General features: G+C 40.1%; 1 protein-coding gene across 6 annotated transcripts in view; it reads left to right on the top strand.

Annotated features, from left to right (window-relative positions):
• SLMAP (sarcolemma associated protein) overlaps nucleotides 1-13,973 on the top strand; it is a 179,904-nt gene that overhangs the window by 126,410 nt on the left and 39,521 nt on the right. For 4 of the 6 annotated variants that reach the window (XM_025375703.1, XM_025375702.1, XM_025375701.1 and 1 more), the window contains one exon: nucleotides 11,603-11,662. In XM_025375703.1, coding sequence (XP_025231488.1) covers nucleotides 11,603-11,662 — 60 coding nt within the window. Of the gene's footprint in view, nucleotides 1-11,475; nucleotides 11,663-13,973 lie in introns of those variants that run through there. The other 2 variants (XM_025375706.1, XM_025375705.1) reach the window with 1 other exon arrangement.

The raw sequence follows: 13,973 nt of genomic DNA, 5'->3' as shown, positions 1-13,973 counted from the left end.
CATGACACACTGAAATGTACATTAGTTAACAGGCAGAAAACATGTTGGAGAGGTGTAGAAGCTGTGCATAATTACCAGTATGCATGCCATTTAAAAAATTTGGTGTCAAGCACATTTTTTTGATGTCCTAGTCAGAACATTTCTTAATGAAACCCAATTTTGAGACTTAGAAATATTTTCCAGGTTGGCAGTTATAGCAGCAGATTGTCTGGTTCTTTTATATTCACTCCCTCCTCTCTTCCAGTCAGTTTGTTTCAGATCCCTAGGAAACTGACATCAGTATCAGATAGTCTGTGCTATTTGGGTTTATCTTCTGCTTTAGTGTTTCAATTAGTTGTAGCTGTCAAGTAAGGAAAATGGCTCTTTAGCTTTAAGGACTCAATCCATTCTTGGCACAGCTGTTTCAAACTTCTGGGATCAAGTGATCCTCCCAATTTGACCTTTCAAAGCATTGGGATTACAGGCATAAGCCACCATGTTCAGCCTCCTTTGAACTTCTTTTGAATGTATTGTTTGCATTGTTTCTCGTTTTTTATTTTATGCCGCATAGTAATATGGTTAGTATATAATTTATTTCTGTCAACCAAGAAGTAAATTTGGTTCTCTCTGTTCAGTCTTTGACAAGATTTGAGAGTCTTCTGACTAAACTAAATGCTTAGATGGTGGTACTTAAATGTCAAACATATTATACTCTCAGTTCTATTCCTTGGTAGGTTCCCTGCAGAGATGTCTGTGTATCAGGTACAAATTCAAGAATGTTCATAGCAGCATTATTTACATTAGATCCAAACTGGAAACAACCAAAAAGACCCTCAGTAGTTAAATGGATAAATACACTGGGGCATATTGGGTGGAAAAAAAGCCTGACACAAAAGAATACATACTATTTAATATTCCATTTATATGAAGTTCAAAATCACTAAAATCATATTATTTGGTCATGTATATTTGAGTAGTGTGACTATAAAGAAATATAAGAAATTAAGTACCATGAAAGTCAGGATAGGCTGGGCGCAGTGGTTCACACCTGTAATCCCAGCACTTTGGGAGGCCGAGGTGGGTGGATCACGAGGTCAGGAGTTTGAGACTAGCTTGGCCAACATAGTGAAACCCCGTCTCTACTAAAAATACAAAAGATTAGCTGGGCATGGTGGCGGGTGGCAGGCGCCTGTAATCCCAGCTACATGGGAGGCTGAGGCAGAAGACTTGCTTGAATCCGGGAGGTGGAGGTTGCAGTGAGCTGAGATCACACCACTGTACTCCAGCCAGGGAGACAGTGCGAGACTGTCTCAAAAAAAAGAAAAAAAAAACAAAAAAACAAAACACAGAATAGTAGTTACCTTTATGGGAGAGGAAAGGGATTTTATTGGAGGGGAGGGCTTCCTCCCTGTGGAGGGCTTTAGGGGTTGGTAGGATGGTTCTATTCCTGACTTGGGCTACAGTCACATAGATATTTGCTTTATGAAAATGTATTAACCTATACCTTTGTGTTTTATGTTCCTTTTTGTATATCTTTTTTGTTTTTTGTTTTGTTTTGTTCTTGAGACTGTCTCTCGCTCTGTTGCCCAGGCTGGAGTGCAATGGCACGATCTCAGCTCACTGCAACCTCCGCCTCCCAGGTTCAAGCGATTCTCCTGTCTCGGCCTCCTGAGTAGCTGGGATTACAGGTGCATACCACCACACCCAGCTAACTTGTATTTTTAGTAGAGACGGGGTTTCACCATGTTGGCCAGGTTGATCTCGAACTCCTGACCTCAGGTGATCCGCCCGCCTCAGCTTCCCAAAGTGCTGGGATTACAGGCGTGAGCCACCACGCTCAGCCTTGTATGTCATTTTTTATAATAAATATGGTTTTAAAATAGTGGAAAATGAATAATCACCTCTCTGGAGTATCCCTCAAAAAAGAGAGTTTTAAGGCCATGTGCAGTGCCTTATACCTGTAGTCCTAGTGCTTTGAGAAGCCAAGGTGGGAGAATCGCTTGATTTCAGGAGTTCAAGACCAGCCTGGCCAACACAGTGAGACTATGTCTCTACAAAAATAAAAGTAAAAATAAATTAGCTGGGCATGGTGGCACATGCTTGTAGTCATACCTGCCCGGGAGGCTGAGGTGGGAGGATCGCTTGAGCCCTGGAGCGTGAGGCTGCAGTGAGCCATAATTGCACCACTGCACTCCAGTCTGGGCAACAGAGTGAGACCTTATCTCAGAAATTTTTTAAAAAATGGTTTTAGGGCTGGGCTCAGTGGCTCAAGCCTGTAACCCCAGCACTTTGGGAGGCCAAGGCAGGCAGATAACGAGGTCAAGAGTTCAAGACCAGCCTGACCAACATCATGAAACCCCACGTCTACTAAAAATACGAAAATTAGCCGGGTGTGGTGGCGCGCGCCTGCAATCCCAACTACTCAGGAGGCTGAGACAGGAGAACCTCTTGAACCCAGGAGACAGATGTTGCAGTGAGCTGAGATCATGCCACTGTATTCCAGCCTGGGTGACAGAGCAGGACTCCATCTCAAAGAAAAAAAGAGTTTTAAAAAAGAAGAAAGGCCTTCTACTCTGTCTCTGTTTCAGTTGTACCAAGTTAGATAGGTCTTTCAAGACCTGCAGTTATCATGACAGGAAAGTTCTTTCTTGAGTCTCTGAAGGGGTAAAGTCAGAGGCAGAGATCTCTGATCTCACCTCTATTGTATATATTACACTTGTGACTCCCAAAGCATTGAGGTCTCTACACCAAGTTGGAGACTCAATGGTTACAGATTGTTTTAAACTGGATTATTTATTTCTTTTTGAGATGGAATCTCTCTCTGTCGCCAGGCTGGAGTGCAGTGGTGTGATCTCAGATCACTGCAACCTCCACCTCCTGGGTTCAAGCGATTCTCTTGCCTTAGCCTCCTGAGTAGCTGGGATTACAGGCATGTGCCCCTATGCCCAGCTAATTTTTGTGTTTTTAGTAGGGATGGGGTTTTACAGTGTTGGCCAGGATGGTCTCGATCTTGACCTCGTGAGCTGCCCGCCTTGGCCTCCCAAAGTGCTGGAATTACAGGCATGAGCTGCTGCACCTGGCCAAAATATATTTTTTCTTTATTTACAGGCCTCTAGTGATTCACAAGATTTGAAATATAACTTTAAATAATTTCAATAGTGATAATAGCAGCTAATTAGCCAGGAGCAGTGATACATGCCTGTAGTCCCAACCAATTGGGAGGCTGAGGCCAGAGGATCACTTGAGCCCGGGAGTTAGAGGCTGCAGTTCACAGTGATCATGCTGTGAAAAGCCCCATTACTCCAGCCTGGTCAATGTAGCAAGATGCCATCTCTTAAATAAATAAATAAATAAATGCAGCTAATCATTATTTGGTACTTATAAACTAATACTGTTCAAACTTTTTATATATATTTATTTAATCATTTTTTAAGATGAAGAAACACTCAAATAATTTTTTATTTTGACCTCTTTAAACACAGATGCTCAATTGATTCATTCCACAAAGATTAATTAAACATGTATGTACCAGGCATTATTATAACTGTTGGGGTTATTAAAAGTGAATAAGACAAGAAGGCTTTGCCTTCATGGAGTTTACATGCTCTTGAGGAGACAAAAAGTAATAAACCAAAAAATTAATGTGTTAGGAAGTGATGAGTCCACTGAAGAAAACAAAATAAAGACTGTAAGGGGATAGGGAACAATAAAGGTAGTATGTGACTGAACAGAGAGGGGACTAAGCTGAGTTGTATGTGTGTCTGGAGAAAGTGTGTGAAATAAAAACCGTGGCCGGGCGCAGTGGCTCAAGCCTGTAATCCCAGCACTTTGGGAGGCCGAGACGGGTGGATCACGAGGTCAGAAGATCGAGACCATCCTGGCGAACACGGTGAAACCCCGTCTCTACTAAAAAATACAAAAAACTAGCCGGGCGAGATGGCGGGCGCCTGTAGTCCCAGTTACTTGGGAGGCTGAGGCGGGAGAATGGCGTAAACCCGGGAGGCGGAGCTTGCAGTGAGCTGAGATCCGGCCACTGCACTCCAGCCCGGGCGACAGAGCCAGACTCCGTCTCAAAAAAAAAAAAAAAAGAAATAAAAACCGTATGAAATGCTAAGACTGAGATTGGAGTTTTGGAAGAATTCAAACACCTTTTTAAAATAAAAGGCCAGATAGTAAATATTTTAGGCTTTGCAGGCTGTAAGGTTTCTTGGCAGATACTCAATTCTGCCATTGTAGGGAAACTTAGCCATGGACAGTATGCAAATGAATGGACCTGGCTGTGTTCCCATAAAACTTTATTTGCTAAACAGGCAGCAGGTTGGATTTGGCCCAATGGGGGTATAGTTGACTGTCCCCTGGGGTAGATCACAAGGGACCTTTAGGTTATGGTAGGAACTTCAGATTTTGTTTTAAGGGTGAGAGAGTTTTGAGCAATAAATTACAATCTTCTGATATATGTTTATAATTTTTGAACAGGTCAGTATGTAGATCTTCAACATACTAGAGAAAGACTAAATAGCTTTCAAAGTCTGTGTTTATACTATTTTATTATCTGCTATGTTCATGTAACAGGCATTTGCAAACAACTATTATGTGTCAGAAGTGTGTTAGGAATTAAATTATTAATAAAATACTTCTCTACTTTCACCTGACCCTAATTCCTGTATTTCTCTCATTTATCTTGGTAATCCACAGTGAGTGCCTGGTGCATAGTAAATATTTGAAAGAGTGAGTATATTCCCTCAAGGAATTCATAGTAATTTGGGCAAGGTAGACATAATGAATAGTTGCAATATACCTTAAGAGAGATGGGAATGAAGGAATGAGGCTTAGGAGAGATTCCAAACATATTTAGGAGAAAGGAAGAGAAGATAATTTCAGTTTTAGACATGGTGAGATTTAAGTCCCTGTGGTATTTCTGGGTGAAGATGTTTGGAAAGTAGTTGGACAATGGACCAGTAGTGTCCTGGGGCTGAAGAATGCTAGACTTGACATCAACATTTAGAAATTACTCAAGGTAGTTAAAGCCATTTAAAAATGTTGTTGTTCTTGACAGACATCTTAAAAACTAATGCACATATTTAGATTATAATCAGAGAAAGGGAAAGGCAATAAAAGCCTAAGAAGGAAGAAATGAACAAGCACATAAAAGTAGGAGTGAGTGGCATCCTAGAAGTTAAAGCAGTAGTGTTTCCAAAGGGAGGCAGTAAACTTGATTAAATATGGTGAATGGACCCATTCGTAGTAAAATATTATAAAAAGCATAAGTCGGCCGGGCGCGGTGGCTCAAGCCTGTAATCCCAGCACTTTGGGAGGCCGAGACGGGCAGATCACAAGGTCAGGAGATCGAGACCATCCTGGCTAACACGGCGAAACCCCGTCTCTACTAAAAACACAAAAAATTAGCCGGGCGAGGTGGCGGCGCCTGTGGTCCCAGCTACTCGGGAGGCTGAGGCAGGAGAATAGCGGGAACCCGGGAGGCGGAGCTTGCAGTGAGCTGAGATCTGGCCACTGCACTCCAGCCTGGGCTACAGAGCGAGACTCCGTCTCAAAAAAAAAAAAAAAAAAAAAAAAAAAAAAAAAAAAAAAAAAAAAAGCATAAGTCACAAGGACAAGAGAATGGGAGAGAAGACTACAGCGGATCATAGATGCCAACAAAATTTTGGAAGATGTGAAACATACAGTTGAGTGGTAGGAGATTTGGGTTTCCACCTTTTCTTTTCTGAAAGCCTGCAGTCGGGTAAAGGAAACCTCAGAAAACCAAGTCAAAACTGTGGCTAAGGGGCCTTAATACCTGCCAGGTAGGGCAGGAATGCATGGTTGCTAAAAACAGGATTAAAAGTTTATATAAGAATAATCTGAACTATTTTCTTATTTTTCTTCTTCTTCTTTTTTTTTTTTTTTTTTTTTTTTTGAGACAGGATCTTTGCTGCCTAGGCTATAGTACAGTGGCATGATCTTGGCTCACTGCAGCCACAACCTCACAGGTATCGATCCTCCCACCTCAGCCTCCCAAGTAGTTGGGACTAAGGGTACACATCACACCCAGTTAATTTTTCTATTTTTAGTAGAGACAGAGTTTCGTCATGTTCCCCAGGCTGGTTTCGAGCTCCTGGGCTCAAGCGATCTGCCTGCCTCGGCCTCCCAATGTGCTGGGATTACAGGCATGAGCCACCACACCAGGCTCATTTTTCGTATTCTTCTCCATGCAGACAGACAAGTATCTCTTTCCTTATTCAGAAAGACTAAAGGTTTGCTCTCTGGAGGCTGAAATGGAGAGTCTGTAGACTGTGGTATTTCAGATATGTCTGAGGGGGTAGGTCTGAGCATCTCACTGTGGGGAAAAGTGGGAGAGTTAAACTGAACCAGAATGCTGGCCAACAGGCTTATACTCCCCAGAAAGGCAGTTACAGGGCTCTACTCCAGAGAAACCAATCAAACAAAGAGAAACACATACTGATATTGATATTTAAACTGTGCTATTTAAGCACTTTGGGAGGCCAAAGTGGGCAGATTGCTTGAGCTCAGAAGTTCAAGACCAGCTTGGACAACATGGCGAAACCCTGTCTCTACAAAAAATGCAATAAATCAGCCAGACATGGTGGTGTGTACCTGTAATTCCAGCTACTTGGGAGGCTGAGGTGGGAGGATGGCTTGAGCCCGGGAGGTGGAGATTGCAGTGGGCAGAGATCACACCACTGCACTCCAGCCTGCGTGATAGAGCCGGACCTTGTCTCAAAAAAAAATAAACATAAAAAAAAAGGTCTCCCAACAAACGGCCACTGTGTGTTTTGGGTGTAATAAGCCCTGCACATGCATATAATAAGACTTTCTCAGCTTCTTATTGCCTTACCCTTGAATATGAAGAGAAAGCCAAGATCAGACTTTTGAGGAAATTCTTTCTTGACAAAGACAGAGATCAAACCAAAAAAAGAAAAAACACAGAAAAATGTGAGTAGGGAAGAAATAGGAAAAAGGTAAAAAGTAGAACTTTTTTTTTTTTGTTTTGAGACGGAGTTTCACTCTTCTTGCCCAGGCTGGATTGCAATGGCACAATCTCGGCTCACCACAACCTCCACTGCCCGGGTTCAAGCGATTCTCCTCCCTCAGCCTCCCGAGTACCTGGGATTAGAGGCATCCATCACCACGCCCAGCTAAATTTGTATTTTTAGTAGAGATGGGGTTTCTCCATGTTGGTCAGTCTGGTCTCGAACTCCCGACCTCAGGTGATCGGCCCGCCTCAGCCTCCCAAAGTACTGGGATTACGGGTGTGAGCCACCACGCCTGGCCAGCTTGTTGTTGTTGTTGTTTTGTTTTGTTTTTCTGAGACAGAGTCTTGCCCTGTCGCCCAGGCTGGAGTGCAGTGGTGCAATCCTGGCTCACTGTAAACTTTGCCTCCCAGATTCAAGCGACTCTCCTGCCTCAGCCTCCTGAGTAGCGGGGATTACAGGCACGCATCACCACACCCAGCTAATTTTTGTGTTTTTGGTAGAGATGGGGTTTCACCATGTTGGTAAGGCTGGTCTCGAACTCCTGACCTCGTGATCTGCCCACCTCGGCCTCCGAAAATGCTGGGATTATAGGCATGAGCCACTGCGCCCAAGAAGCAGAAACTTTAAAAAATATATATACGGGTATATATATATATTTTTTTTGAGACAGATTCTCGCTCTGTTGCCCAGGCTGAAGCACAGTGGCATGATCTCGGCTCACTGCAACCTCTGCCACCCGGGTTCAAGCGATCCTCCTGCCTCAGCCTCCTGAGTAGCTGGGATTACTGGCGCCCACCACCACGCCTGGCTAATTTTTGTATTTTTAGTAGAGCCGGGTTTTCACCATGTTGGCCAGGCTGGTCTTGAACTTCTGACCTCAGGTGAACTACCCGCCTTGGCCTCACAATGTGCTGGGATTACAGGCATGCGCCACTACACCCAGCTTAAAAGTATAATTTTTGGAGTTTTATGGATGAAGCAAGATAAAGATGGTATTTTTAAAAGGAGCAGGGTGCAAATAGATTTTTTGAAAACTAAAAATATAATACCGGATTTTTAAAAACTATAAGAAGATTGAGGAGAAAGTAGAGGAAGTGTCCCAGAAAATATAAGAAAAAGTCAAGAGTTTTGTTTTGTTTTTTTTTCAAGAGAGAAAATTAAAGAAAATTTGGGGTTTAATCCTAGAGATCTAATATCTTAATAATGAATTCCAGAGGGGGAGAATAGCGGAGAGAGAGAGAATGGAATAATTTATCAATTAAGTAGAATACAAGATAATTCCCCAGAAGTGAAGGGTATGAGCTTATAAACTGAAAAAAAAAATGCACTGAGTACTTAGCACAATATATTTTAAATGACCACTCGTTAAGCCAGACACAGAATGTCATATGTTATATTGTTTTATTTATATGAAATATCCAGAACAGGTAAATCCATAGAGATAGCAAGCAGATGTGTGACCGCCAGGGACTGGTGAGATGGAGATGGGGGGGGTAGTAAATGCTTAATGGGTATAGGGTTTTTGTTTGGGTAATGAAAGTGTTTTGGAACTAGGCACAACATAGTGAATGTACTAAATTCTACGGCATTGTTCACTTTAAAATGGTTGTTTTATGTTATGTGAATTTCACCTCATTTAAGGAAAAAAGAGACTACACACTGAGGAATATGAAATTTAAGAACACCAGGAATTAACAGAAGATTCTGAAACCTTCTAGAGAGAAACAAAGGATATCATATAGTCTTAATAAGCTAAATGTATAATATAGTAATAAATAAGCCATGAGATCTTTTTTTTTTTTTTGAGTGTCGCTCTTGTTGCCCAAGCTGAAGTGCAATGGCGTGATCTCTGCTCACCACACTCTCCGCCTCCCAGGTTCAAACAATTCTCCTGCCTCAGCCTCCTGAGTAGCTGGGATTACAGGCATGCACCACCACATTCGGCTAATTTTGGGGTTTCTCCATGTTGGTCAAGCTGGTCTCGAACTCCCGACCTCAGGTGATCCGCCCACCTTGGCCTCCCAAAGTGCTGGGATTACAGGCATGAGCCACCGTGCCCGGCCAAGCCATGAAATCTTAATGACTCAACTAAACAAACATTTATTTCTCATTCACACTACATGTCCATGGTGAGGAAGACCACTCTGCTCCATATTGTCACTCAGAGATCTAGACAGATAGAGTCTTTACTATCTTACGATGTTGCTGTCTCAGCACACAGCTTCTAGAGTTCCTGTGGTGGGATAAGGTGTAAAAAGCGTGTACTTTCTCTTAAATGCTTTGACCCTGGCTAGCATCAGTCCTATGAATCTTCCTCAGTGCTAGGGAGTTGGGATGTGCAGTCCTCCCTGATGCCCAAACAGAACAGGCAAACCAGGTATTGCTGAATGTAAGAAATCCCTACTATGTGTACTGAGGAACAGGATTCAGGCTGTATTAGACTCACCTTCTGGTTGGAAGCTAGAAGACAGTGGAACAATGCTTTCAAAATTCTGACGCAAAAGTATTTCCTGTAGATTTGTGTATCTAGTCAAACCATCAATCACATGTGAAGGTAGAATGCTAACATTTTCAGAGAAGCAAAATCACAAAGTATTTACCTTCTGTTCACCCCTTTTCAGGAAATTATAAGAGGATATGTTACAATAAAACAAAAGAATAAAACAGAGGAAGATGGGGATATATAATGTGATAAATTACTTGGTGTGTTTGACAGTATTGAAAGTTGTATGGTTCTGTGAGAACTTGGGCTATGTTTGAGATATATAAAAATTAATAAAACAAAAAAATGAAGCATTATAAATTCTGAGTATACTGAAGGCCATACAAGGAAGGAAATATAATTGTAGCATACTATATGACTCATTATATAAAATAATTTTTCAATATAAATACTGAGTATGAGCCAGGCGCAATGGCTCATGCCTGTAATCCCAACATTTTGGGAGGCTGAGGCGGGTGGAGGTCAAGAGATCAAGACCATCCTGGCCAACATGGTGAAACCCTGTCTCTACTAAAAATACAAAAATTAGCTGGGCATGGTGGTGTGCACCTGTAGTCCCAGCTACTCGGGAGGCTGAGGCAGGAGAATTATTTGAACCCAGGAGGCAGAGGTTGCAGTGAGCTGAGATTGTGTCACTGCACTCCAGGCTGCACTCCAGCCTGGCGATAGAGTGAGACTCTGTCTCAAAACATAAGAAAAGGACTGGTTATAGATTTACAAAATACAACTCTTGAGGATGGTAGTAGAAAATGGCAAAGCTTAACCATGTAAAATAGATTGTCAATAAATATCTGAAATGGAAAGATAAAAAATCAATATATTATTTAGAAATATAAATGTAAGTATCAGAAGAAATGGCTAAAAGTTGTGGGAAGTGAATTTTAGGAATGGAGTGAAGTATGACAGAGGACAGGTAGGACAGCTTACATTATACATGTTAATCAAAATCTGTTACTTTCTGTTTTTGTTTTTGGTTTTTTTTTTTTTTTTTTTGAGATGGAGTCTCGCTTTGTCGCCCAGGCTGAAGTACAGCGGTGCCATCTCTGCTCACTGCAAGCTCCGCCTCCCGAGATCACGCCATTCTCCTGCCTCAGCCTCCCGAGTAGCTGGGACTACAGGCGCCCACCACCATGCCCGGCTAATTTTTTGTATTTCTAATAGAGACAGGGTTTCATCGTGTTAGCCAGGATGGTCCCGATCTCCTGACCTTGTGATCCGCCCGCCTCGGCCTCCCAAAGTGCTGGGATTACAGGCGTGAGCCACCGCGCCCGGCCCCTCTTTCTGTTTTTAAAAAGGCAGAGACAAAGTGCCACATACTGCAAAGAGCCTATGAGAAATGAAAATTAAGAAAAGGAGCCATGGGCATTGAGAGACAAGAGGCTATAATGATATTGGAGCAGTTTCAGTGGTTGAGTGGTGGGTGTAGACCAAGTTGCAGTTAGTTGTAAAAGAATAGAAAATTTTCTTCACATATATTGCAAATGAGTAAATTGAAGGAGACTGACATACAGGAGTAAATAAGGGGACACAGACTAGATATATCTTCTTCAATGAAATGTAGAATATGAAAATATGACTTTAAATTATAAAGAAGTAACATTATACATTTACAGAGAATTCCCCATAAAACAAAACAAAATTTTTTTTATTTCTTTGAATAGTTAGCTTTTCTAAAATGATTCATTTACTGAAATACATTATATAGGCATCTCTGCTGAATTATGTCAGCAGAGAACAGTAAACTATCGGTATAACTTAATTTTTATTACTTCATTTGAATAAATACCTGTTCATAAATCTTTTATTTTAACTTAATAGCCTTGATCTAAAGAGGATTGCTTTGATTATTTCTTCTGAGCCCTTTTTGTAAAAAGATCTAGGCTTTTAAAATAAGGTGAAAATAAAAGGCAGATTGCCTGCCTGCCCCTGGTTTTCTACATTAACGTGATTGCTCCGTCATAGTTCCAGTTCTCTTAGTTCCCCTTCCAGATTCAAGTTTTTATTCAAGCTTGGTCATAGGAGTAATGTTATCATCTTTAAATTTGGTCATGGAATGTGTTACACTGCCCAGCTCAGGGAAATGCTGCTCAGTTTGGGCTTGGATGGTAACGTTTATTTTCCTTGGCAGAGAAGCTGATCGTCGAAGGGCATCTAACCAAAGCGGTAGAAGAAACAAAGCTTTCAAAAGGTTTGTTTTCTGTTTCTTCTATGTTTTTTGACAGTTCTTTTGGATAATGAAGGTTAGTATATATTTTCAGGGTTATAGTATTTTAACCATCCGTTTACTTCTTATAGCTCACAAAATAGCAAGCCAGTAAGAGTATCAGATAATATATAAAATAATTAGACTTCTGTTTTAAGAAAGGTATTTTAACTGGAATGTGTCTTTTTAAGTGGATGTATATTTATGTTTTTTTGAATGTTAGTACTTGGTATAGGTTTTTTTAGGTATTAAAGATTTGTTGCAATCTCTCTCACTCCCAGCATTAATTTCAGCTTTGATCTCAAATTAAAAAAAAAAAAAAAACACAACGTAAATCTTTTGTGATACAGCTTAAGTGAAACATGCTTGCAGTTCTTTTTTGGGAGTTGCTATACCTTTAAAATCTCTTATGATGTTTAATTCCTTAATTTTTGGCATCTCAGTTTGATTTAAACAAAATTAATGACTTTTGTGAATGTAGAATCTTCTTATATTTTATAATGAGTAGTCCAGTAATGGCCCAAAGTAGTTTATTGTGTTAATTCTGTTACACTTGTCAGAGAAGAAAAGTGAATTTTAAAGCACCATATTGTCAAGTCACTTTTATACACAGGGAAATTAGGCAAATAAATTTGGTGGCATGTGTTTATCATAGTAGAACTTTCATTAGACTATTCTAGTATAAAATTTAAAACTAGATTCACAGTCTTGGCCAATTAAAACATTGGATTATAAAAGTTTGAGATACTTAATTTTAGTACATTCTATTTTATTAAAGTAACTGGATTCATTTGGCTTTCTTAACTATTTAAGAGAATGGTGTTATTTCAGATATCTCGTGGTTTCCATTCTGAATTTTGTGCACAGCAAATGCCATATTTGGGGAAAAAATGCATAGAATATGCATCATTAATATTGTTCTGGCAAACAGGCATTGAGTTTCAGAACAGTGAACTATTTTTAGTACATATGGCAATTTTTTTCACCTTATTAAAGTGAGATGAGAACAGACCTTAAAATAGCTTTTACCTCACCATCCAAATACCTATTCAGATTAGTTGGTTGAATAGCCAGCACTTTGAAGTAGAGCCTTAGGAAAAAAAAAATGAATGCTTCTTTAATTAAAATGTCTTGCTGTCTTAGCACTTATATTTAATGCATTCTAAATTAGAAAATATGTTCTTGAAATTATGTTGTGTCATTATTGGAAAAGTTTTGTGCATTACTGATTTTCCTTTTTAATTTATTGTTTTTATCTTATTGATACATAATAGATGTGCATATTTTCAGGATATGTTTTATAGTCTGATACATTCGTTTAATGTATCAAGATCAAATCAGAGTAATTAGAATATCATCACTTTAAATATTTATCTTTGTATGATTTCCTTGTAAACCTGGCTGTAAACTGTTTATTGGAAGTTTTAAAGAACATGCCTTTTGATCCAGCAATTCCACTTTTGGGTTTTTAATCTTTTGTTGTTGTTGTTGTTGTTGTTGTTGTTGAGATGGAGTTTCGCTCTTGTTGCCCAGGCTGGAGTGCAGTGGCACAATCTCAGCTCACTATAACCTCCACCTTCTGGGTTCAAGTGATTCTCCTGCCTCAGCCTCCTGAGTAGCTGGAATTATAGGCGCATGCCACCATGCCTGGCTAATTTTGTATTTTTAGTAGAGAATGAGGTTTCACCATGTTGGCCAGGCTGGTCTCAAACTCCTGACCTCAGGTGATCCACCCGTCTTGGTCTCCCAAAGTGCTGGGAATACAGGCGTGAGCCACCATGTCCGGCCTGGGTTTTTAATCTTAAGGAACAAATTGGACTAATGAGCAAGAATGCTTGTTTCAGTGTTGTTTAAAAGCAACAAGAGGAAAGCATTAGGGTCCATTAATAAGGGTATTTATTAAATAAATTATGGCAAATAAGTTCATGTAAATGAATAGAATATATTCTTTAAGGATGATAATACAAATAAAAGTTTTATATACTCAGGGATTTTTCTATCAGTAGCGAACATTTTACTAGCACCTTTCACAGTTAATATGTAAAGATATGCTAATCCTTGTAACAAACTAGATGGCTGAAATAAGCTACGTTTTAAATCGCACTATAAAGTGTTTTATTTTGGATTTGGCTAAATTGTCTTTAATTGGTGATGTTTTTGGGGGAATTTTCTTGTTTGGATTGAAAGTATCAATTGCCATAAATGAACAATTACCAATGAAAATATCAATTGCCATAAATGAACAATTACCAACTGTGACCAGTCTTACCTCTTCTCTTACTTCTAGAAGATGTAT

The sequence above is a fragment of the Theropithecus gelada genome, chromosome 2 (genome assembly GCF_003255815.1).
Source record: "Theropithecus gelada isolate Dixy chromosome 2, Tgel_1.0, whole genome shotgun sequence".
NCBI classification, from domain to species: Eukaryota; Metazoa; Chordata; class Mammalia; order Primates; family Cercopithecidae; genus Theropithecus; species Theropithecus gelada.
The sequence above is the reverse complement of the archived record's forward strand: the minus strand, read 5'-3'. Positions and strand labels throughout refer to the sequence as shown.